We start from the raw sequence: 25,995 nt of genomic DNA, 5'->3' as shown, positions 1-25,995 counted from the left end.
CTGTTGCCACAAAAAACACCAGAGCATTGGCCCTTTGGAAATTTTATTATAAAAGGTTTCCAGAATAGGGAGATAGTACTACGACCAACTCAAGACTTATCTTGTGTGTTGGTAGATCTTGCCAACCTAAGGCAGTTTGTGGAATAGAACATTGTTGTAGAGTTGTGCTATGGTTCTGAATCCCAATTAAATTCGCCCATTCACCCTGCTAATTCTGTGGAACATAATAACAATGGGCGCTAAAATATATGTCACACTGTTACAAATTCTGTTGTGTGTGTATATATAAAGTTTTCTTTATGGCAGCCTAAAGAAAAGAAAATGTTTTTACCATCCTCATGTCTGCCATATCTTTCTCTCTGCAACATCTTCTTATCCCACTGTAGTACTACTAGACAGTCAACCAAAGACAATACTGTGTTGAATTAATTTAAAGTAGTTCAGCAAGGTGTATGCTGTCACTAGAGGCTGGATGGAGTGCACTTCGCAGACAGGATCAACAGGTATTTGTGAAACTTTTCAGAGTGACGAAGGGGATTCCGTGCACAGGCACAGACATTAATATTGCGCTACTATTCCAGTTATAAATGCTTCTGCAATTAGTTTTCTTTTAGTCCCCCTGCAAAGTCTACTCCACACACCTTCATGTGAGGCGAAAAGCCTGATCAGAGTATCTACTTTCATAGGTTGTGCCTGCTTTTCACTACAGTGGGATGCAAAAAAAGCTGAAAGAAGAAAGGCAGTATCTGTATGGTTTCTGCTGATACACAAGCCAGTAGTTTGTCAGTGATTAGTGCCTGGGCACACCTAATCCTGACCACTGCCTTCTAGATTGGTAGCACTGCCTTCTAGATTGGTAGCACTGCCTTGGTTGCTAAAATGTTCCCACTGTGAGCTACCACAGTGCATCACTAGATTTGGTAGTTTAGGCTTTCATACATTTTGTATGAAAGCCTTTAGTTGTACCTAAACAAAACATTTCTTTAATTGTGAAGTTTAATATCCAAGAGAAACTGGCTCATTGTCCACCACAAGAGAGTTCTTGCAAAACAGAAAAATCTCCCCCAATGCCAAGAAAATCTTGAATTCCATTCAGTCTTAACTACAAATCTAATCTATTCCAAAAAGAAAATCCCCCTTTTTCTTTGTAATGACTGGTATTACTATCCCTGTTTCATTAGGCATTTAAATGAAAGATGGGGATGTCATATTTTCTTTTCTTGGTTTATTTTGTTTGTAGCAGGAAACTGGACTTCCAAGTCACTTTTTATGATTTCTGTGTGTTTACATTGATTAGTACCTGTAACATAATTTTTTTCTTTCTTTAGATAACAGTCTCCGCTGGCATGACGAGACCTTTGTGAAATATTCAAACTGGAGGCTGGGGAGGCCAAACATCACAAATAACAGCTTTTTTGCAGGGCTGAAACTTGATGGCTTCTGGGATGTTTTCCCCAATCCAAGAGACTTTGAGCTGATGTTCTTTCAGCAGTATTCTATTTTGGCCTGCAAGATTGAAATGGGTAAGACTGGAGATGTGATAGAGAATGATATCACTTTTCCAGAAACGTACTATCATTGATCAGATGCATGTGGATAACAAATTGTTTGTTTTAATTTTAATAGTGAATTTTTTAACCACTTCAGCAATATGGTGATTAGTCCTTTATCCTATACAGTTGTTATAATGTAAATAGGTGGTCTGTAACTGAAGTAAGACTTTTGTATATGATCAGCTCATATTTGTGAGAACTCCAGTAGTGTATATTAGAAAAGGGATTTAGTGCCAACAATACTGATGCTATTGAATCAGTTATATGGCCTGCTTCACTTGTCAAGAACCATCCCAAATCTACTAGGCAGTTTTACTAGCAGCCAGCCCGTTTCTGTTGTTTGAAGAAGTCCAAGCATTGGAGTGTGGTTTGTGTTGTTTCTATGCTTTGAGGTTTTCTTTTTATGCATGTTTATATAGAATTGTAAAAAGCTCCTTTAAAGCTACAAAGAACAGTTATGTGTAGCTTCTCATAGCAATCAATCGCCCCCCAAAAAATCAGCGTCTCTTTGTAGTATTATACAATACTTTATAGTATTGGGAACATTGAAAAATGCTATTGGTTGGTATGGTTTTCTGTACTTTACAGGTTTTATTTTTCTTAAAAGCTAATATGTGAGAGTGCAGGTTCAGATGGGAAAACCACTATTATTGTAAGACTTGGTGCACATTGTCTTCTTGTAATTCTCAACACGCACAGTTATAATGTGCTGGATCTTATTTAAATTGAGCCCATAGGGAGTTGCGTGATTTTGTCATACTGCTCCCATGATGGCCTCGCTTTTCTTTGCCCCTATTGTCCATGTTCTCTGATGCAAGTGATTTTTAAATGTACCATATTTATTATTTCAATAAAGTGTTTGCAGAGTTATTACTGTAAACTAAATGTATACAGATATTGTTCAGCACACAACTCACCCCTTCCCCACCCAAAATGTTGCTTTCATTCACCTGAATGCCTTAAACCGTATTTTTAGGCTTTTGTAATCCTTAATCCTCCTCCACAAGTAATGTCTTGTGAACAAAACAGGGTTTGTGTGGGTTCCTTACGTTGCTAGCTTCTTTGATGTCTTAACATTTTGCAAAAAGACAGGCTTGTTTCAGCTCATACAAGGCTTCTTGATATTAATCATGTGTCTGGATGTTCTTCTCTTTATTCAGGTTCAAAGGAAAATTACATTGAGCCATTGCCAACTACTATACCGTTTTCCAATTTCACATACTATGTTTTGAAAAAGAAGCTGACATGGTTTCAAGCAGCAAAGGAGTGTGGGCTAAGTGGTGGCAATCTAGCCAGTGTTCATGATAACCAACAACAGCTCTTTATGGAGAATGTTGTAAGACAGGATGGATTTCCCCTCTGGATTGGGTTATGGAATAATGATGTACGTGTGATTGTTAATTTTTGTCCAACACTGAAAATTCAGCATTTGAACCAATACACCATTCCATTTTGAAATTGCATACTATGTTCTACCTAAAGAAAATGTGCTAGGATACAAATATATGCACATATTATAGGCAATATATGCATGTTGCCATTTTATTTTTGAAAATTCCAATTCTTTTCCTTTACTTACTGCTTGAATGTTTGCTGACATTAGAATCAACATAATTGGCTGCATACTTGCTTCAGGTCTGTCTCTTTCTGAAGGGATGCTGTCATGTTCTTCATATAAAGTTGAACTGTTTGTCTAAAGGCCCCTTCCCCTTGCAGCAACACTGAAATTACATAGTTTCTGTTGAGGCTGGGCACTAAGTGGAGCAGTAATGTCTCTCCTGTAGCGATGTAACTGTGCTCAGATCTTTCAATTGGCTCTTAGACCCCAAGAATGTCCCATACATGCTCCCCCATATTTAGAAGTGCTGTGCACTGTTGCTAGTTGATGGCAATTTATGTATCTGTAATGCATGGAGTGCCTTTACGCAGACAACTCTAGCTTTGCCATTCATTGGCAAGGCGACTGTGTCTTTATATAGCAGACCTCACAAGACTTGCGGATTTTTCTTCTGAACTTAACTTTAAAACAAACCTTTGCATACCTAAGTACAGACAGACTGTGAGGCTGTGATGCAATTAGTATCTTCACATCTCTGCACTATTTGGAGAATGAACAGGGGCAGGCAGCAGTGAGGGGTTCAGTACTATCAATTAGTACCACCCAGTACCACTGATGGTCTTACCATAATCCAACAGAGCCTTTTCCAAATACAATACCAGGCTTTGCATGTGGTATTTTCATGAAAATGGAGATCACTTATTTTCACCCAGACATCTGATGATTGGAAACACATTTCCAGTGTGCTCCCACACCCTCCATTTTAAAAGATCATTGTTGATCATCAAGTGTTCAGTTTTTTATTTTTTTTTTTGTTTTTTTTTGAACTGTAGCAATAACTTTTGTTACTTGGTTTGTCCAACAGGGAATAGAATGGTCAGATGGAACTCCAACAAGCTACTCCTTTGGTGACCTGAATGCACTACTTCCTCGTGGAAAATGTGTCTTTTTTGATACGAAGGGTAGCTGGCGTTCAAAAAGCTGCACAGAGCGCGTTGATGGTGCACTTTGCTATAAACCAATAGCTGGTACGTTCTATTATATATTTTTTTTTTTATTTATTTAGTGTGTGTGTGTCTTTTTATAGAGTATTTTAGGTTCCATGACTAGTAAATGCTTAAGATGGTCATCTTTATTGTTGCACTGCATATGTCTTTCTGCAGAAAAATCAAAATCCACATGGGCTGATTCAGGATGCCCCAGGACAGACGGCTCGGCACAATGGGTTCGTCAAAAGAATTTTTGCTATGCATTCGATATGAAGCTCTATAACTACTCTGTGTACACTAGTGATCAAGCCAGCAAGATATGCCAGACTTTAGGTATGTGGTTTTAAACGGAAAGTATGTTGCTGCTTGTTTCCTAAACAAATATCTTCCTGAGGCTTACCCTTCCCTTATGCCTTCTGTGCAATCCAATTGGTCACAGAATCTGTTTTTTGTAGAGAGTGTACCATCTGTATGCTGATGACGCAAATCAATCTGCCCACCCCTGACTTGTCTTCCTTAGTCCTGGACAAAGTTCTACGCTGCCTGTCGGCCATCTCAGCATGGATGCCTGACAGATTTCTGAAACTCAACCTGGATAAAACCAAACTCATCATCTTCCCCCCCTCAAGATCCAAATCTCCCCGACATATTCCTAACTGTTAACACTGTTATCCGTCCCTCCCCTCAGGCACATTGTCTTGGCGTCACCTTTGATTCTGTCCTCTTATTTACCCCCATATTCAGAACATTTCCAGGTCCCCTCACTTGCACCTGCGCAACATCTCCAAAATCCGCCCCTACCTGTCCCCAGAGACCACCAAACTCCTTGTACACGCTCTTATCATCTCTCGTCTAGACTACTGTAACTAGGGATGAGCGAGCACGTTTTAAAAATGAGGGACAAGTCTCCCCATTCAAAACCTCTAGTGCCGGGGATCGCACTTTCAGGATTCCTAGGGCTGTATGAATGAATGCAGCCCTGAAAATCCACTGCGATCCCGGGGCACTAGCAATTAATTAACCTCTACTGCACAGGGATCACAGTGGAACTGGAGATAAACTGTAAATCGAGATTTTCTATTGATAGTTCATCTGCAGTTCAGTTCCCGCGGTCACGGGCTAAGTACAGCCCGGTGACCGTGGGAACTTTGCGGTCACAGCTGATTGGAGGAGGCACACGAGTGCCGCCAATCAGCTGTGACTGCAGGCGAACTCTCAGTGGAGTTTCTCCATTGAAAGTTCATCTGCAGTTCATTTCCCACAGTCACTGGGCTGTACTTATCAGCCCAGTGACCATGGGAATATTTGGGGTTAATCCACTGTGATCCCGGGGCACTAGAGGTTAATTAACCTCTAGTGCTGGGGATTGTAATGACTTCCTCGATCTTCCGGTGGTTTCCCGAAATCGGTTTGCCGAAAGTTTGTGGACCCATCGGAAGTTCAAGGAAATTTTCGCAAGAATGTCAGAGGCATCCCTAACTGTAACATCCTCCTCTCTGGTATTCCACTAACCCGACTCTCTCCTCTACAATCTATTATGAATGCTGTAGCCAGACTCATCCATCCTTCTCCCCGCTCCTCTTCTGCGGCATCTCTTTGCAGTTCTCTTCACGGGCTTCCATGTCACCTTAGAATCAAATTCAAGCTCCTGTGCTTTGCCTTCAAATCCCTCCACAGCTCTTGTTCCACTTACCTTTCTGACCTGGTAAAAAAAAAAAAAAAATACTCCCCTAGCCACTGTCTTTGCTCCTCAAATTACCTACTACTGCTGACTTCCTCACTCATAACCACATCACACGCATGGCTCCAAGACTTATCTAGAGCTGCCACAACTCTCTGCAATGGTCTTCCTCATCCTATTCGGCTTGCTCCTACTTTCTGCTCATATAAAAGAGCTTTTTTCTAACTTGCCTACTCATCTTCATCTGTCTTTTGAAACCCTCACTACTTCCCACCCCTCCATATCTCCCATCCTATTGTGTGTTAATTCCCCCACCTACTAGATTGTAAGCGCTTTGGGGGCAGGGTCTTCTCCTCCTGTGTCACTGTGTATTTGTTTGTCATTTGCAACCCCCATTTAATGTACAGCGCTGCGTAATATGTTGGCGCCATATAAATCCTGTTTAGTAATAATAATAGCCAGTAGGTTGAAACGATGGGACAGACTGTGACACTGCCTTTTGCAATATAGCAAAGTTGCAGGAAACTAAAGCTGCTGTAGTTTGGTCCAGGCACCTCTGGTTACCTGTGCTTTATATCCCTTGATAACATTTAGTATCTCTGCTATCTTTTTAAAGTGAGTCCACAGCTTTCCCATAATACTAGTCCACCACGATGTGTAGTTTATGACTGGCAGTGCTGCATTGTGAATAGGCAGGGGAATTGACAGCTAATTTGAAAGCTCCTCTTCCATGACCCTTTTTAAGTAAAATACAGTCACTCGTCCTGTTGGTCATCAGAGTAAAGCACAAGTTAAATCTGCAATATTGGATTCAGTAGGGTCCAGTGCAAGGTCCTTGTTCTCCAGCAGGAGACACTGAAGCATTTCTCAAACTTTTTTACCATGGGAAACCCTTGAAATTACTTTATGGTCTTAAGGAACCCCTGCTATAATTATTATATCCACAACTCACAGTATATTAGCTGGCAAATATTATTGGTGGCACTTAGTGACCTGAGAGGCACAAATTACTCATAGTTGGAGGGAGTAGGCACCATGAATGTTACTATATGGTGGCATTCTGCCCTATTCAAAAACTGTAATATATACATATATGTTCGTGACCAAATACAGACAATGCTGTACAATCATCCCAAAGTACTATCATGCTGACTTAACCAAGTACGTCTTTAATTAATATTTCAATATCTGTCTTCTAGATCCCACAGCCAAGCTGCTGACTATAAATGATGGTGAAGAGAATGTATTTGTCAGTAAATATCTGATGGATGATGCATTTATAACTCACAGAGTTTGGCTCGGAGTTGATTCAAAAGCCTTTGGTAAGTTATTGGCTACACAAAGAATGTAATTACTTTTTGTAGGTGACTTCATATCTACGGTAAACAACAAGAATTCCTAAAGGGTGAGACCTCTGAGACATAATCGTGAGGAAATGGAAATTAGAAAAGTGACAAAGCTGTGCGGTGTTATGAGAACTGTTTTATCTTCACCCATCCAGTTCTGAGACTTACATACTCAAATATGTAGGTTTTTACAGTATGCCTGGAGTTCAGCTTTAAATTGGAAGCTACACCACAGTACCCAACATAAATAAAATAGAAAAAGAGAGAAAAATCAAGCAAAATTATGATCTGTTACATGAGCTTCAGCAGGGCTGGGGTGTTTTTCCCTGGACTTTTGCATTGAGATTCTAGATACTATAAACTGATCAACCAAAACTGGCAGGTAAAGTGTATAACGTTTGATATCCATAAACCTATATTATCTTGCATAACAGTAGTGGATATTAGGCGACAAGAGAATAAGTAGATTCTTGCAGGTGATGTGTTAAAGAAGGAAAAATGGGCAAGCATACAGATTCAAGCAACTTCAACAAATGCCAAATTTTCATATTTGATTTTATTATTTAAATATTTTGGCAGATTGGGGTTTATAAGGCTGTTGGAGTAAAAGTGTCTTGGGCCGAGCCCATGGGCGGTCTCTTGGGTCCGAGTCTTTAGATATTAAAAATGTTTTAACTATAGGAAGGGCCTTTAATAAAGGAAACTAATGCAGGCTCCTCATACAAAGGCTGGTGAGCATCAATATATTTTTTTTTTTTGGGTTTCCATTCACTTTAATATATTGACTGTAAAAACTGCTGTTGGGCTTCAGGAAAGAAAATCCGTTGTTTGCATCAATGTTTACATGTATGTATTATTTGTTTGCTCTGTGGTAAATTTTGAACAATAGCAGTCCAGATTTCTTTACTTGTGGTTTTCTTACAGATCGAAGAATATGGCTTGATGGATCACCCATAAAATATAACAACTGGTATGGTCTTCAGAGGAAGAACATGGGGCCCTGTGCTGTGTTATTACCAGAGACCGGCGCATGGAATAGAGTCCCCTGTACACCTGGCATGGCAAGAATCGTCTGCAAAGCCCCCCTAAGTAAGTTCTCTTGTGTGGTGTTAGCAGCTTTTTTTAACATTGTTCCTCCATGTTGATGTGGGTACAAAGTTTGAAAAAGGTCGATTGAAGATCTTTATTTATTGAGGTAGACCAAAGTGTGTCGTGTGTACACACAGCGCAAAATCACCTAAAACAAACAATGCAATCTTAGTTTACAGAGGTCACATCAGTTAGGTATTACCCAAAATAGATGTTTTTTTTTTTCTATTCACTATTCTGAGATGAATGTACAGTTGTGCATCAACGTCTGTGCATCCAACATTTGCCAACCTGTTGAAATGAACAAAACAGTTGTTTGTTTTATAGCTGCTCCTCCTTCAGCTATGACCATTGGGGGGGCAGGCAGACATCACAAAGTGCCTCTGATGGACTCCTAGGTTTTTTAAAGCAGATATAAATTTTTGGATGTCGCCGGAGGTCAAGAAAAGCCACCATTGGTGACCAGCTGTTCATGTGGCAACTTTTAGTTAACTATTATTTTCTCTTTGGGGAAATGTCTTCTCACTTCTTGTCTACAGACTAGGCTATGAAGAGACCTTTCTAGTGGGGCAGATGCAGTGAAATGTAACCTAATATAAGGGTACTTGTTCACTTCTTTAGCTAAAGCCTAAAGTAAATAGAGCTTTACATACACGTGGGCACATGCAACATGCTGCTTTTGTTGTCTTCTTTAGAAGCTCAGCTTAGACAGGGATGCCCATTATCTCCCTTACTGTTTGTGCTGACCCTGGAGCCCCTCCTACGAATAATTTGTGGATAATGGAGATATCAGGGGAGTCCAGATTGGCCCCACTGAACATAAGGTAGCTGCTTATGTGGATGACCTTTTATTTTATGTTGCAACACCGGTAACTACTTTGCCAGTTCTTATGCGAGAGCTAGACAGATATGCCTCGCTCTCTAATTACAAAATAAACCTCCAAAAGTCAGAGGCACCGAGTGTTAAGCTACGTACACACGTCAGATTTTTATCACCCGATAATCGGCATCGGCCAATTATCAGGCGAAAATCTGCCGTGTGTACAGTCAGTGTCGTCCATCGTCCAGACGACCGACCTGCCGGATCCACGGACGATGGACGACAGCCGATCCTAATGATCCCGCTCCGTCGCTCTCCCCCTCCCCTCTCCATAGAGCATAACGGTGCTGTATGTACAGCACCGTTCATGCATCGTGCACTCCCTTGTCGTTGGAAAGGATCGTGAAAGATCCTTTCCAACGACAAAAATTGGAAGTGTGTACGCAGCTTTACTCTTCCCAGAAAAATTAGAGAGGCATTGGCCCCTTCTTTCCCCTTCAAGTGGTCTAACTCAGCTATCTCTTACCTGGGCACACAGATTTCTGCTAATCTAACGCGAATTGTAGATCTAAATTTTTATCCCTATACTAAATAAAATCCGAAGTGATCTACAGAGGTGGAGACAGATGGCATTTACATGGTTTGGGAGGTGCAATGTGCTTAAAATGAATGTTATGCCTAGACTGTTGTATATGCTGCAAGCACTCTCAATACACATCCCGCTTTTTATCCTTCGAAAATTCCGTTCGGAATTTGTAAAATTTATCCTGCTTAATTGGGCGCCCAGGCTTAGGATGACATTACTGAGACTCCCCAAAGCCAATGGAGGAATGGCATTCCCTGACCCAGTTTTATACCATCAGGCAGTGCACTTGTCTAGGTTGCTGGATTGGTGCACTAATGGCCGCTCCAAACTGGGTTGGGTTGGAGGATGCATGCTCTACTGCCCCCATTGCCGCATTGGCCTGGTCGACAATGTACACCCATCCATTGATTGGCGAGACCTTGAAAACGGTCACTAAGTACTTCTCCTCTCAAAACGTAACCATATACCCGTCTCCAATGTCTCCTGTTTTAGGCGATCCTGGATTCCCCCAGGGCCAGACTGACCCAATATTTCGCCAATGGCGTGCTTTGGGCGTGTATAGAATATAACATTTCATGCACAATGGGGAATGGCAACATATTCCGACCCTAAAAACGGAAAGGGATCTTCCTTCATTGTCGCCCTGGCGCCATATACAACTCACATTCTAAGAGTCTTGCCGCGGCCCAATACAATAGCCTGATCGCTTCTTCCTCTAGAGGACTTGTGTGCAACTGGTCAACCTTTACGGGGCACACTTTCCCATGCCTATCAAACCCTGTTATCTGTATATACGCCAGAACTCCCTTTATTTGTATCCCAATGGGAAGCCGATTTGGACACTTGTTTTACTGAAGCCCAGAGAGATATGTTACTTTATTTCTGTCATAAGGCGTCCATTTGCAACAAATATCAGGAAACCAACTACAAGTTGGCCACTTGCTGGTACAGGACACCGGTTAAGCTTGCTAAGATTTTCCCGGGGTCGGATAGCACCTGCTGGAGATGTGGCGACACACAGGGTACGCTACTGCATGTTTTCTGGGAATGCTCAAAATTGCAATTATATTGGAGTTCAGTAGCTAATATTATCCTAAAGCTTACAGAAGTGGATATAAGGGGCAATCCGGCCCTGGCACTTCTTCATGTTTCGGACATGTCCCGCAGGTGCTATAGTAACTCTCTCCTAGGACACCTTCTCAATGCAGCTAAGGCCTGTATCCCAGCCTTATGGAAAAATACTGCCCCTCCGACGGTAATACATTGGTTGCAAAGGGTTGCTGATATATATCACATGGAGGATATGATATCCACTGACGCTAAGAAAGCGGAAAAATTCGCACAGACTTGGTACCACTCGATCCACTTTATCACTACTGAGGAATATTGCCGTTTGTTACCACCATCCCCCTAGATACCTGAGTATTCTGGGATGGATGCCTAATTGCATTCTGCCACTGTTTCAGAGATGTGATTGATTCTATAGCGGGTCAATGCCCACTTTAACTCCCCCCCCTTCCTTCTTCCCTTTTTCTTTCTTTCTTTCTCTTTTTTTTTTTTTTTTTTTTTTTTTATCTTAACTCCTTTTTTTTTTATTAGTTAATTTGTTTTTGTTCTTTTATTTTTATTTTCTTATAAAAATGTTTTTGAAAACCTTAAGATATCATGGCTCCTGCTACTGATACAGCACAACGGGTTGGTTACAATGTTTGTATTTCTATGCAGTCGGCCGTTAAGCCACAAGCTTGAAGATATGTATTGTTAGAACCTAACCTTGCTGTATGTTCTTTTTTGAACTGTATGTTACGACCACTTTATTTTCTTTTCTCTGTATGTACCTTGATATCTTTTAATAAAAATAATTAAAAAAAAAAAAAAAAAAAATCAGCCTACTTGCATAAAAAGAATCGGTCTCGTTTCAGAAACAAATCCAAATGGCATCGCTTCTGTTTTTAAAGATATAATATAAGCAGTGTATGTTTGTTTGCCGAGAGGCTTCTCCTTTTAATGCAGATTTTTTTTTCCCTTCCAGGGTCCTCTTGGGTCGGAGTTGCAGTTGGATTTGCAATATTCATCCTCCTAGCCTTCGTCATTGGACTTGCTGTCTACGTGTACAAAAGAAGACACCCTCTCTTTTTTTCATCTATTCGCTATCGACGAGCAGAGGATCAGATGGAGTCCATGATTGATTATTAGAGCTTTTTGTGTTTTAACATACTACCTGTATTTTTATTTTGCACAACATGGAAGAGTATGATTTTGTGGACTTTTTATCAACACTCAGGCAGGATTTTTTTTTTAATTTTTTTTTTAATTTTTTTATTTATTTTTGAATGCTCCTCTAAAATATGAATCCTAGATGGACATTTGTTAGGTAACCTGTTTTTTAAACTTATTTTATGTAAGCCAAAGTCTTCTGCTCATGTGGGGGAAGAGGGGGTGGGGGGTGGGTATTTGAGATGGAGATATATATCAGGGAATCCAACTTGTGTGACCCAGATGGAATGCTGAAGAAGTGTATTTGCCCCTCAGGGTGTCGGAACACTGAAGAAATTAGAAGACTGCTCATCTTAGAGCTAGTAGTCGGGCACAAAAGTCCTTGACAGTCAGCCTGTTTTTCCCACCTAAATGACCCACTTTAGGTAGGTTGATTCTAGCTTTGAGGCATCAACTCTTTCCTTATACACTATCACTAAAAAAGAAATACTCCGACTGCTGTGCCATCAGCCTGTTTCTTTTACTGTCCTTGTTCTTTTTTTTTTCAATGCCAGCCAGTATCCAGTTGAATTCCTATAGTAAAATTTTAACAATTTGCATATGTATAATGAAGCACAAGCAAAGCTTGATTTGCACAGTTATGCCAGAAGGTGTGATTTAAATTATTGTATAGGCATTGTATGAACAACCTTCTGCCTTCTACTTGATACATCCTGGGACTTGGCATTTCTTGCCACAATTGCAGGGTACTTTCTTTTGATTTGGGTTTTAATATGTGTACTTGTTGTATATAATGACTATTCCAGCCACATTGTGTTAAAATGTAAGATATTTAATACAACTTTGATTTTTTTTATATTTATTGATTGCACAGATTGGTATGTGATTATATTGGTTTTGGCTGTGGAGATGAACATATGTTAAACCCTTCAATCCAAGATTTAGGGTTTGCACAACTAGCCTATTTGTGTGCAATAAGCAAGGGAATTTATTCATTGTGTTAATTAATTTTGTGCAAAATGCAAAGTTGAAACATTTTTAGATTTTCTATTTATTCTTTGGTTTCGGTGATTGTCTTTTAAATGATTGCCCCAACAATTATTCAGAAAGTTCAGCTATGGACTGACAAGGCTGGGTTGAATTGGCTTACTGGGCAGATATACTTGACAATTCTGCAGATGGTCAGAGACCTAAAGGAGGAACCCTAACCAATATTTTATGCTTAAGAAATAAAAAGGAGCCTACAGTCCAAATAAACTTTCTAGATAACCCCCTTACCCAGCATATAAAAAATAGCAGAAGTATTTGTATACCAGTCTTGGCTGCAGTTCCAAAGCAGCTGTTTACACTGGGTCAATTCATTGTCAGATCTGCCCATCTAAACTCTTACATGTGAGCCCAGAACATCACTTATTACAGATAAATATTTTTAAGGCTCTTTTATATTAATCTGTGTGGTCTCATTATGCACACAGTTTTTTTGTTTTTTTTTGCAGGGAAAAGCAACATCTAATAAAACTTTCAGAGAACTTTTGTTTTTTTTAATGAGGAAACAGAGTTCTGTGGAATTATAGGACTGTAACAGACACTAAAACCTTTCTCAATCAATTATTAAAGCAATGAGTCAAAGCTGTCCTGGTGGAGAATCTTCCACATCTATTTGTTTCAATGGCAGTAATTAATTCTCCACCAGGTAATGTTTCAGTAAATGTCCGTTTCACTGTTTCGAAAACTTCATTGTGTTTTAAATCCCAGCTCATAGCACCCAACCGAAAGCCGATCCCAGGGCAAGCTGGTGGTCCAAACGGCAGGTAAAATACCTTCCTGGATGTTAGTGGACATCATACAAATTTTTGGGTTACTTTTATCTTGGGTATAGTTCTCCTACAAATACATCAATAGAATACCTGTCTCTGAGAAACAAGGGCAATAGAGTGGAGTGGGCCTCTTTTTTTCCAATACACCAAAATGAGTGACCACCCTTTGCCAGAAAGAGGCTATTTGTTGTTGGGCCTGCTACATGTTTCATAAAACATAAAAATTACAACCCCATATCTACAACAATTAGTTTTTTTTCCCGCATTAGGCTTTATTAAGCCATGTTTGGGTTATTTGCCATTATTGCATTGTATAACATTGTACAGTTTTTGGTCTGTAATATGCTACTCTAGTTGCTCCAGCTTTAGAGGCTACAGAACAAGCAGAAAGCCAAGGAATGGGCTCGATGAGTGACTGGAGAAGACCTATGGGGATGGCCAACCAATAACTACAGGTGGAAGGTGTTTGGGGGTTTCCTCACATCGACTACCCAGGAACAAAAATCCTTCTCGTACATATCTCTATATGTTCCTATGTCAATGTACACGTCATGATTTACAGAGACACCTAAACATTTTCAAATTCCCAGTTCAGTTCATCTACTGTTAAAAGGGGTCTCACACTCCGATTTGTTGCATCTGACTGTCCACTAGGCTTGGGATATTTCCTAAAATGAACAATCCCTATGTGAAGCACAATGGGAATTTGAAAAATCGAATGGACAGCAGTGGACCGAAAGACCTTTTCTTATGTTTACACCCAGACCCTAAAACCAGTTTTGTGTATAAACAAAAGTTTTCACCAAATCATTAGTGGATTAATTTGCTTGCTTATGGATTTTTTTTCAAGTTCTATAAAATGTTTGTAAAATTTTCTACGTTGGCACTAGATTTTTGGGTGGGAGTCACCTACATTTTTTTCAATGGTTGTGGAAATGATCGGTAGTCCATTCATGTCATTAATATTGGTCACTGTTCTCCCTAGTTTCTTTTAGCTGGGTGCACGACCCGGCCGTTTTTTGGGATATTACTGAAAAGTTTGGTCACAATGTGGGGGCCACCACCTGCCAGCAAATTCTTTCCACCCAGCTTAAGAAAAATTCTGGGGAGAATACAGTCTGTACTAGTTTCAAACAATGTATATGTACTGAGACTCCAGTACATCTCCAGAGTCAGATTTTAGGTTGTGCAGCTACATTAAGGGATTAGTTTGTTTTGAAATCCTTTTGTAGAGGAGAAATTATGCTGTGCCAACAATGCCCTTACTGCCTATATGTCTCTTTGTGCCACCGCTTCTTTTTGTTTTAGTAAACAAATTTGTTTTAATGTTTTTGAAAAATTAGGAATGTAAAAAAAAAAAATACTACTGCCATAACAGATACTTTAAGCTATAAACAACTTTGTGCATTGGTAACATTTCTGCAATCCCCAGTTGTGAATCTTAAGGTCTCTACTTGCAAGAAAAGGCGGCATCTTTGTATTAGTTGTAGTCTTCTTCAAAGATGAAAGCTTTTTGCATTTTGTACTCTGGCTTTGCACTATATTTAACATTTTTTTTACCTGATAATTTTCTTGCACTGTGTTTTTATGCTACTGATATATTTTTAATAAATTGATTTCCAAACCAAAAATGATCGGCATGTTTTGTTCTAACCTTGCATTTAGTTTTACTTTATGGATCTGCTCACACAGGAACTGCACCTCCTGGGATTTAAAGTAAGACCATTCCTACAGCATTTTCAGTGTTCACCAATCTTGAGCCCCTTTCTCAGTGTCAGAATGGGCTGCAGAAGGCAAGAGGCATCTATTAAAAAGAAAATATATATATTAAAAAGGTTAAATAACATTGAATGTTCAATTGCTGGTCTTCCTAGAAAGTTTAATTCTAGCAAGCATTGTGTTTCTGCTACTACGGGGGAGGTAGACTGAGTCTAGCATATCCAGGCTGAAACCTGCTGCCTCCCTACTAGCAACAAAGGACCAGTAAGAATCTATTTGTGGTTCCAGTATAGTGTGTGGGAAACAGCTCGATAATATGTAGCAGTGACTTTAAAACATTTTTAAATCCACTGGACTGTCATCCTGATCTAGACTTCACTACCTGTATATTGGGAAGTCTGACACCTATTGTGCATCCATGTTTTGATTGGGTGAATTACCTTTGTAATGAAGGAAGGATGAAGATAACATCCTTGGAGTCTGTACCTTTAATAATTTATGGACAATGGTAGCTCCCATATGATCCTGAGATTTACTTTACCTCCCCATATATCATGTTGCTGGGTTCCAATGGTTATAAAAACCAAATATTCTGATCTCTGAATCAGATCATGGCTTGTTTGTAGGCAGCTTGTCTTGGAAGGAATATGGGATCTGTCACTGCTGACCTTCTAAATGTTACTTGGCTGTTCGTCAAGTTGGTCATCTGCCTTTAAATGTTGACTCAAGATTCAAAAAATAAGCCTTGCTAAGTTTATATAGAACATTTTCAAATATTTGTCACAAGGCAGTGCCATGAAAAAAACTACCGTTTGGCAGGATTGCCAGTTAAAAAATAGTTGTGCATCTCCTGGTGTGTACCTCTAACCTCATAGTTGTACATCTGCACTATGAGATCTAAAACACTACTGCCTCTGACTGTTTGAAGAGTTTCCGAGTCGGATTTGGTGCTACTTGCTGTAGACTTTGACAATGGAAAGCAAAGCGCTCCCCTTACCAAGATAATATTAATTATATTGGTTGTGTGATGATAGTCCTAGCCCTTCTTTTTTTCCCCAAGGACTTAACCTTGTGCTAATAAATTAACTGTACTACACAAATGTTTTCTAAAAGAAAAGAACAAATCTCATCTTCTCTTATGCAGAGGAAGCAGAATCTTGCTGCATAAGTACACTGGTAAAAAGTAGGACCTGATAAAGCATTAATATTTCCACTACTCCCCCACCCACCCCAACAAATTTGATGACAATTGTATTTTCAAGAGCTTTGCAATTGGCTTCAAAAATGTATTTCATGCCTATACAAAAGACGTGCAGTTAATTAGCTTCCCCTTAAAAATTGTTGTGTTGTAGACATATGACTATGGTTGTGACATTAAATTATAGACCCCTTTGAGGGACAGCTAGTAAAATGACTATGGACTTTGTAAAGCTCTGCATATGTCAGCAGTAAATTAATACAAGTAAAAAATACAAAAAAAATACACGTTAACTCTAATTGGAAAAAAAAAAAGAAATACATTCATTTATTTCATTTGTGACCTGTTCACCCCCCCAGCCAGTTTCAAAAAGTAGTCCTATTTTAGCTAACATGTTTTAACTAATGAAAAAAGGATTTTGGCAATGAAAACAACTTTACCAATTCTAGATACCGGCAATCTGTCCCCCTGACAGTGACTGCAACATCTGTATTGACCCTTTAAATCAAATATGTTTACAATGGTTTCAGCAGCACAATGTAGACCTCCCCTTTTTGTTCCTGTTCAAAAACAAACTTTTCAGTACCAGTATTTTTTTTTATTGTGCAAGTGATAGTCAGCAGACCTTCGGAAGCCTTGGATTATTGTGGCTGTTATTAGTGAGTGATACAAATTTCACACGCTACTCCAGGGTATCTCAGATACAGATATCAGGGCAATGGGTTGCATAGAAAACACCAAGCGAATAATACAAGAAAAGAGTAAAGAACTACACAAGGTGCTCCTACTATATCTCTGCTGTGTGGCCTGCATTGCTGCTGCTTCATCTATTCCCGAAGGAAATGGTAAGTGAAGCTTGTCGATGGCCATATTATATTCTTATCATTTATAACCTTTTATATTATTTTGATATTCCTAAAGTTTATGTCCAGAACTTATTTAGTTTTTTGTAGCATAAGGAAGAGTTGGAAACACTTTTGGATTTCTATTGCCAGCTGCCGCTCCTTAAAAAAGATTTCCTTCATTACTTGTTCTAGAAATAATAGTTTTAAATAAAAGGGAAAATCTCAAACTTTAACACAGATTGAAATTAAGAAAGGCTGGAACCTTTATGAGATTTTTATTTCTTTGTCCCCTGTTGCAGATTTTACCCACCGCCTTCTTTCGTCTAAAGATGGAATAGCAGAAAAAATAGCAGTGAATTCTTCCCAACTCTAAAATAAAAAAAAGTATTTGCTTGAACATTTTAATAGTAAAATTAAATGGTTCATTATTTGTTGGATAATTAAATGTGCCAGCCAGAGAGCTCATTAAATGTGCTGCAACTTTCACTTCCACAATAGCTAATCTCATTTTCTTACTGTCAACTTGAAAACTATGAAGGACTTCAATTACAACCCCCAACATTTTCAGGGGGTGCACATTAGTGCAGAGCGCATACAAGTGTATTGCATCAAAGTAAGTCAGCCTGTTGAAAAAGGTGCTGTAATGCACCACAACACCTAAAAATGTCACTTCTGCTATATCTGTTTCACTGTTCCATAATATACAATAAAGAGAAAGTGAGAGTAAAATATACTCAATCACTGGTGTCACACTGTAATACTAACCCCACATTGGAGATCTTGTCTTTGGAATAATGAAGTGAGCGGGGCAGGTTCTGTAATGTAGGTGATAGGTCTGATTCAATCCAGCCAATCGAAAACATGCCTTCATCTTGACCATACCCATATTTCTATACATGTGGCACGTTTACTCATCCTCCTGGTGTCCTGGGTGCCCCAGATCAGTTACATTCCCAGCAATGCCCCTTCCTACTATAATCTTTTCAAGAGCTCAGTATACTTTAATGAAATTCAGAAACTTCTCTGAGTGGGAGGTCAGTGACTTCTTGTTACCCACACATTCTAAAATTCAGTAAGCGTACACAATGTTGAGATTATTCAGCCGTAGCTATACAGACAATGTGCTAAAAAGTGAGCTGCTACATCTGGAAACCAATTCAGGTCAGGTGATAAAATAAAATATGTGTCCTGTTATTGTTCTGTTAGGATCTGGGGCTGATTTTTCTTTATGAATGTTTTTGAACTTTGTTTTGCTTATTTTAGTGTTTGCCAAAGCTGAATCTTTCACAAGACTGAAAATAAAGTTGATGAGCAGTTGCTGCTTCTATCACATTGCACAATATGTTCATTTCCTAACATGTGAAAGCTGATCTAAAAATTAATGGAAAGGGAAATAGACTGATAGCAACCCTTCCAATCCCAGCTACTTTTTTGGACTATTTATTAGATGTTTAGAGCTGACTTTTTTTAAACTTCCCAGCAGCCAGACAAACGTCCAGGTGTAAAATTCTCATATGTTCTGAAAAATCCCAAATATGGTATGATTAAAAAAATAAAGCTTTTGATAAATTTGTAAAACAAGGCACCTTGGTCTGCGACCCATTTAGCCTTTTCTGCAAACACTAATTAAATTGCTATGGGGCTATGGGACAGTGAGAATCCTTCTACCCTTCTTTAGTCTGTTTTTTAATGAAATGCAGGATACATTGATGCAGGATACAAACCCATATTGGCTGAAAGTTAATAGCTCTGGTTCTAAAGCATAAAACACTGTGTGTTCTTCTGAAACAGGGTGCCCGGTTCCGATGTGGGTCCAGTTCAACGGCAGTTGTTACACCTTTATTTATGTTACACAGAAAAATTCCCTTGATGTGGATCTCGCCCAGGAGCTCTGTAAAGGTATTAAAATGGATGTGTTGTCTTCTGGTGTCTCTGTAAAGGAAGAACATAGCATTATAAAGAAAAAGCAGGGCCTTAACCCATTCACATTTCCCAGGGGCCGGATTAAAATATTGCCTAATTTCTAGCCAAAATCATACCTTCACTTATAGTTAAGAAATGTCACCCCTATCTGAGATCCACCATTTAGAATATTTTACATACCTTGGCCCATTCCAGAGTACCTGGCTCTAAGTTTTCAAGTGGTGCACCAATATGGGGGTCACCATGTATTCACATTTTCAGGTTCCCTAGGCTACAATAAAAATTCTTTTATAAATAAGGCAGGTGTGATTTTGATCCAAGGCATGGAATAAAGACAAAAACCTTTTTTAAACCTTTAGTTGTGTCGTTGCATCAGCTTGATGGATATTCATGGCCCTGGAACCCCAGGATTGTTCTACCTCTACAGTTGGTGTAAATTTGAAGATATGCCACCTTTAAATTTTGGGCAGGCAGTTTTATTACATGGGTTTCCAAGGACAGATCTTGTTGAAACAATCAGCTAATGATACGCAATGTATGGAACAAACCTGGGAAGCTTACTAATGAATTCATGTGGAACATTTACAGTTGTAACCTACAAAGATGTTTGGTGTGACAAATAAATATATATTTTTGTGATATACATCTTATTTTGTCCTGGTATCCAATGGGTGTGAAGTAATGGAAAATGAAAACAACAGTATACTAGAGTAGATAGAGTAAACGGGGGTCTACATTTCCCTAATGAAAAAGATAAAGAGTTTGGTTTTTATTACACTTTATTCTCTATATTCCATGTTATTTTGGTGTGTTGGCTGCTTTGTCACATATTGTATTATTTTTAGATATTGGGGCAAACATTATAAGCATCCAAAGCCAAGAGGAAAATGCATTCTTAGTGAAGATGTTCCAGACAAAATGGAAGGGACCCAAAGAGGTTATGCTGGGCATATTTTACGATGCTGATGGTAAGAAACATATTCCTTTGGACTGTAATTTCCGATGGTAGGGCACAGGGAGGAGTTTCTACTTTTCTCCCATTTGTATGTTGTGGAGGTCAAAGCGGGTTGCAAGGTTAATCTACTAAATAGTACATTCCAAATAGGGAGCGCAATTTACATTTCTTTACTAATGAAGGGCAATGCATTACTGTACTTTTATAAGTTTTTTCTCATTTATCAAATGCATGTTTTAAATGTCTAATATCCTATTGGCAGATGACTCTTTGAAATGGTTTGATAAGTCACCAGTAACATTCACAAACTGGAGACAGGAAGTAACAGATGAAAACTTGAACACCTGCGTGAAAATAAACACATTGACCGGATTGTGGGAATTCACAGAGTGCGACCACTTTGCTGAGTCCGCGGCATTATGTAAAGCAAGACTGCGTACGTATACAGAATTCAACGTTATCCAACCTTTAGACTGGTATAGAGAATAGGTGGCCACATTTATATCAGAATACATCACACGTCAACACTGCTTCGGAGCTGCATCGCTTATTAGATGCCTGCATGTAAATGTGTTTAAAGATATATGAAACCAATGCCAATATATTGATTGACTGTCATGCTAATCCAAAGGCTTCAATACTTTTCAAATGACTATTAGTATGACTGTACTGATGCTTGGCGAATGCCCTAAAGCTGCCACATGCAGTGAGATACAAACTTCTCCATTCCTGGAAGTACTGGGTTCTGGTTTCCAGGTAAGCGGCGGGAACAGACATTCCTAAGTACCAGTGAATCAGTTGGGGCGGCCAGTAAGGTCCTATTTGGTCAAATGTTCATGACAGCCGAACTAGATTTTCCAAAGGGGGGTGGGGCTAGGGGACATCAAAGCCAGCCAGTATTACCTGTATTTCAGTATGGGGGTAGCTCCTCATATCAGGTCCTCCCCTCTGTTGTAGGGCAAAGTTATGTAATTTTCAGAGCTGGATGGGTAGAAATTCACTGGTAGGTATTACAGTCAATCCATGTATTCATTACGTTTTATTGAGTGTGTGGTGTGGCATTCAGCTTTATTATTGTTTACCCACGTACATCAATTTTTAGAGTAGTTTTAAAAGCCAAATTATCAGCATTAGAATGTATGATGCATTTTAGCATAGGCAAGTCATTCATTTTATTTTTTTAATTTTTATTTCAGATACCCTAAAACATAACAGTGGTAAGTATATGCTCATAAAGGGGGTAATGGGTCACTATGTTCTTGAATACTACTGGGTATATGAATAAAAATTTTAAATCTTCTGCTGACCTAAGGGAAAACACACATTATTTCCAGATAGCACCAATTGCTAAGGAATCAAATACAGTGTAATGGTTTGTGTGTAAAAAAAAAAAAAGTATAGACGGTCTGAACATTGCAGAGGCAATATGGTTGTTTCATTAGGTTTGTCGATTCATCTTTAAGATGAAAAGCCAACATTAGCCAAACTTTTTTTTCTCATTTTGGATAGAATATAGATAAGTTGTAGTCGTGGCCAGCTGTTTTTTTCTTATCTGTGTGTACATTTAGATTTGTTTCTTTTATCTGCTCCAAATACAGCCACAATATTTATTGTTTTTGAGCTTTTTCCATCTCCCAGCCACATTGGGCTGTATTAGTATTGATCACACTGGGGAATGCATTTTTGTTGAGTTAGATATTACACTTGTTTTTGACTAATTTTCGGGTGGTGAATCCAGAAATGACCCCAGTTTTTAGCTATCACATCCAATTACTTTCCACCCAATGCCTCTCACGTGCCCTGCTGTCCCACATGCACAGATAACAGGGATACTGGGTGTATCCACATTGCTGACCAAGAAGGAAACATACAATTTGAAGGTCAACACGGATGACCCGATTGTGTTGGTGATATTGCAGCAACTCAATGACTCTTTATGTCTGCATACTCTTCACAAAGAGAACCTTAATGGCCAATTGGGACTGACCCAAATATATTGCCATTGTGAAGGAGGACACACTTTAAGCTCCGATTTGAGCTAACAATGAATAGTCACTATGCAGTTGAGTTATAGATTGGAATTCCCAATTCCTCCATTAAACCAGGTATGTTATGGCAATACACAAAGCCACTATGAAATGCTACTTCTCTGGTTCGAAAGTACAATACCTTGTTTCTTTTTCAAGTAAGTTTTTCTCACACAGTCTTGATGCTAGTTCTGAAACCTTCTTTGATAGTCCCAAATCACAAGCCAAATCACTCAACTCATGCTGATCAAATCCCTTACGAACAGAATCCTCTTCAATTTCAAAATCTTCATCATTGTTGACACCTAGTTCATCACCATAATCATGTTCTTCAAGAGGGTAGTGTAAAGAAAACTGGCACTAGGATTTCATCTAAATGAGCCACTGGGCGTAAAGCCGATGATAGACTAGGATACTCTATGTTACATTTTTTCTTGTTATATCCTGAGGTTTTCACTATACAAAAGTAACAATTACTGCAATGATCTCTTGGCTTTTGCCAAACCATAGGTATACCAAAAAGGCAACTTATCACGTGTTCCCTTTGTCCACATCTGTAAACCCTGGATACAGCGACCCAGGACTTATCCCAACTTTGAAATATGCCAAATAGGCTTGCTCTACAACTGTGCTGATGTTCGCCCTTTGACTGAGAATAGTGACTGCCACAAATATACCAAAATGAATCAGGGTTGTTTAGACACTTATGATGAGAAACAGCAAAGCCAGACATGATCTGAAAGAAAGAAAATACATGAGTAAGTAGAAAAAAATTTTGAATATTCACTACATAGAGCAGCACACAACCTCTGACCACACTGTCTTGCATGTAAATGAATAGCCTATACAAATCCACACTACAATAATTGCGTTAATATAAGCGTAAAAAAAAAAACCTGAAGAAAACTAACTTCACTTTCAGAATCAGCATACCTATTTTAGTGTAAATAAACCTAAAAGTTGAAGTCAACAAAAAAAAAGACATCTACCAAAGGGAATTAGTGCTCAGAGGATTGTGCTAAATGCTATCTATTGGTTGGAGACTACTTGGCCAATTCCTTGGCACATTCGGCAAATGACACATCACTGGAAAGATATTAGAGCCCTGTTTTCTCAAGAAGGTATTTCAGAGACTCCTTTAGTGTAAGGGACAACAAACTTGAAAATACATTTATGGTTTCTAGTGAATGCTATTTAGCTGCTTGCTAAAAGTGTTTGTGTGTATGCAGCATTAGTTTAATGGTCACAAAATTGCATTAATGTTTTGCAGGAAACAGAGTGCTAATGATTAGCCTGATCACTGCCTTTGTGTTAATTCTACCATCACTGTTGCTACTGATATTCATTTTTCACAAAAGAAAAGTTCTACTCTTTGGCTTTCAATCAAGACATCTACCAGGAGCTGCACAAGTTCTTCCATACAGTGACGATGATATTCTGGTTGAGACAATGGAGGGAGAGGATTATGCCTGAACTGTAAACCTTTATTAGAAAATTATACTGTATCGGTAAGAGACTGTTAAAGTGAACTAGTACTGTCCCCTACTTTCTTCACCCAAGCACTACAGTGAACTAGCTCTATAAAGGGAGGACCTGGAATTTCACTTATCTCCAATTGACAAATGGTAAAAGTGCAAAAGGCAAGAAAATGATCAACATGGTTTATAGAAGCTTATTATGAACTTGTGATTATTGCCCTGACTCCACAAGCACAGGGTCATAGTAAATTAACCCCATGGAATGTTTAACTCTAGATAAATAAAAGACTAAAAATGGCTTTAAGCTTACAAATAATTCAGATGAGTTATTATGACTTTGTATCTAGAAGTAGTTAGCGGTAACAAATAAGCCAATAATTTAGCTTCTCATTGTACTGTACTAAGTATTATAAAGCTATTTTCAGCCTATTCAGAACAATTCTAACAAAATAATTTCAGTATGCTAAATTTGGTTACCCAAGGTAAGTATCAAGAATGTCATGTACTCAAAAAGAAAAAAACCTAGGCTTAACCTATTTCCATTACAATTATATTAGTTAACCTCCCTAGCGGTCTAATTCAGTCCAAATTTCCAATTTATTGCATGGACGTTTATTTTTCATTGTAGGCTATAATTCTTAGGCATAACTCACAAATTTTAAATAAATTTAACAAAACACAAACGTCTGTTAAAAAATGTATTGTATGTGTACAGTAGCATATTATATTATCATATGTTTTATGAATATTTCTCTGTATTGGACTCCAGCTGGAATCCAGCTAGTTTGTATTGAATCCAATACAAAATTATTTGAATTTCACATCGATCCTCCCACCCAAGCCGGCGCCTGTACCCATGTCACCGGGAAACCCCATACATCTTGTCTCTGCACTTTGCAGCTGGAGATCAGAGGAGCAGGACGTGGCCCCAAGACCTGCAGGACACCCGGAGACAGCAACAGAACAAGGTAAGTGGGGTTTTTTTTTTTTTTTATAGTTAAAAGCTACCCTAAGTGTGACTCAGGAATACAGATTTTTGCCTAGAAAATCCAACTAGAGTCACACTTGGGAATACCGCTGGGGGGGGCCAAACAAATCCCACATATAAAACCCTATGGACATAGTTGGTTCAGAGGAAGGCAAAAAAAAAAATCCTTGCCGATTCCATGAGGCAATCGGATGTTCCTTTAAAGCCTTAATATCCAATTATATTTAGGAGTCTACTCCCCATACCTTACAGTGAAGAATTCCTTCCCTATCCAAAGCTTAAAACTTCTTTTACTTCAGACACAAAGAGTGCCCTCTTATTCTTTGTAATGATCTTAAAGTGAATAATTGTGAAGCAAGTTCTCTATATGGACCATTTATATATTTATACAGGGTGATCATATCCCCCCTTAAACATCTCTTCTCAAAGGAGAATAGATTGAGTTAAATTAATCTCTCCTCAGGGCTGAGCTCCCCCATTCATTAGTTTAGTTGCCCTTCTCTGCACGCTCTCCAATTCCACAATGTCCTTTTTGTGAACTAAACTGCACTGCATACTCCAGATGTGGTCTACAATGCTTTGTACAGGGGAAGGATTATGTCTCCATCTCTGCAGTCTATTCCTCTTTTGATACAAGAAAGAACTTTACTAGCTTTAGATATTGCAACTTGGCATTGCATGCTATTATTAAGTCTATGATCTACCAGAACCCCCAGATCCTTTTCTATTTTTGACTCCCCCACCCCAACCGTATTCCCCCTAGACTATATGATGCATGCATGTTAGCCCCCAAGTGCATAACTTTACATTTATCTGTATTAAATGTAATTTGCCACTTGGCTGCCCAATCAAACCATACATTCAGGTCTGCTTGTAGATTATAGACATCCTGTATGGACTTAATTCCATTACATAGTTTGGTCTAGTCTACAAACATAGACATGGTACTTTTAATCCCAAACTCTATATTTTATAAAAATTTTAAGAGGTCCCCAAATTTTAAGTGGTGCCCCCGAACCCTGGGGTGCACCACTAAACCTTAGACCAGTCAGAGGAGGAATCATTACTCTCTGGAAGCGGTTTTTAAACTAGATCTCTATCCATTTACAGATTGGCTTTTCTAAACCTACTGACCCTAACTTACATATAGTGTACTTAGACTTTGCTAAAGCATTTGACACAATACCCCACAGACAGTTAATATCA

The 25,995-nt window shown here is 38.9% G+C and overlaps 2 protein-coding genes and 1 long non-coding RNA gene across 3 annotated transcripts in view; 2 read left to right on the top strand and 1 right to left on the bottom strand.

Moving 5' to 3' along the window:
* LY75 (lymphocyte antigen 75) overlaps positions 1 to 15,287 on the top strand; it is a 59,476-nt gene extending 44,189 nt beyond the window's left edge. Inside the window, exons 28-34 of the mRNA XM_072418221.1 lie at positions 1,329 to 1,523; positions 2,714 to 2,937; positions 3,977 to 4,139; positions 4,275 to 4,433; positions 6,981 to 7,103; positions 8,052 to 8,216; positions 11,655 to 15,287. Coding sequence (XP_072274322.1) covers positions 1,329 to 1,523; positions 2,714 to 2,937; positions 3,977 to 4,139; positions 4,275 to 4,433; positions 6,981 to 7,103; positions 8,052 to 8,216; positions 11,655 to 11,818 — 1,193 coding nt within the window. The 3' untranslated portion in view covers positions 11,819 to 15,287. The remainder of the gene's footprint in view (positions 1 to 1,328; positions 1,524 to 2,713; positions 2,938 to 3,976; positions 4,140 to 4,274; positions 4,434 to 6,980; positions 7,104 to 8,051; positions 8,217 to 11,654) is intronic.
* LOC140335535 (uncharacterized) lies at positions 1,380 to 19,131 on the bottom strand. The gene is made up of 3 exons (XR_011921722.1): positions 18,184 to 19,131; positions 15,311 to 15,460; positions 1,380 to 1,506 (listed from the first exon to the last, which is right to left on the bottom strand). It is a non-coding gene; the product is annotated as an uncharacterized lncRNA (long non-coding RNA).
* Positions 17,167 to 24,484, top strand: CD302 (CD302 molecule). The gene is made up of 6 exons (XM_072418230.1): positions 17,167 to 17,418; positions 19,210 to 19,317; positions 20,187 to 20,309; positions 20,559 to 20,732; positions 21,493 to 21,513; positions 23,594 to 24,484. Exons 1-6 carry the CDS (start codon positions 17,292 to 17,294, stop codon positions 23,794 to 23,796), a joined length of 756 nt encoding a protein of 251 aa, XP_072274331.1. The 5' UTR covers positions 17,167 to 17,291; the 3' UTR covers positions 23,797 to 24,484.
* The last annotated feature ends 1,511 nt before the right edge of the window (positions 24,485 to 25,995 follow it).

Source organism: Pyxicephalus adspersus, chromosome 7, assembly GCF_032062135.1.
Source record: "Pyxicephalus adspersus chromosome 7, UCB_Pads_2.0, whole genome shotgun sequence".
Taxonomy (NCBI): domain Eukaryota; kingdom Metazoa; phylum Chordata; class Amphibia; order Anura; family Pyxicephalidae; genus Pyxicephalus; species Pyxicephalus adspersus.
This window is presented reverse-complemented; position numbering and strand designations above follow the sequence as displayed.

What these genes read in the sequence shown, in the direction of transcription:
- CD302 (XM_072418230.1), top strand. Translation starts at nt 17,292, where the DNA reads ATGGGTTGCATAGAAAACACCAAGCGAATAATACAAGAAAAGAGTAAA. An exon ending in CATATTTTACGATGCTGATG is followed by an intron (nt 20,310 to 20,558) that starts GTAAGAAACATA and finishes TCCTATTGGCAG; the next exon opens with ATGACTCTTTGAAATGGTTT. An exon ending in TACCCTAAAACATAACAGTG is followed by an intron (nt 21,514 to 23,593) that starts GTAAGTATATGC and finishes AATGTTTTGCAG; the next exon opens with GAAACAGAGTGCTAATGATT.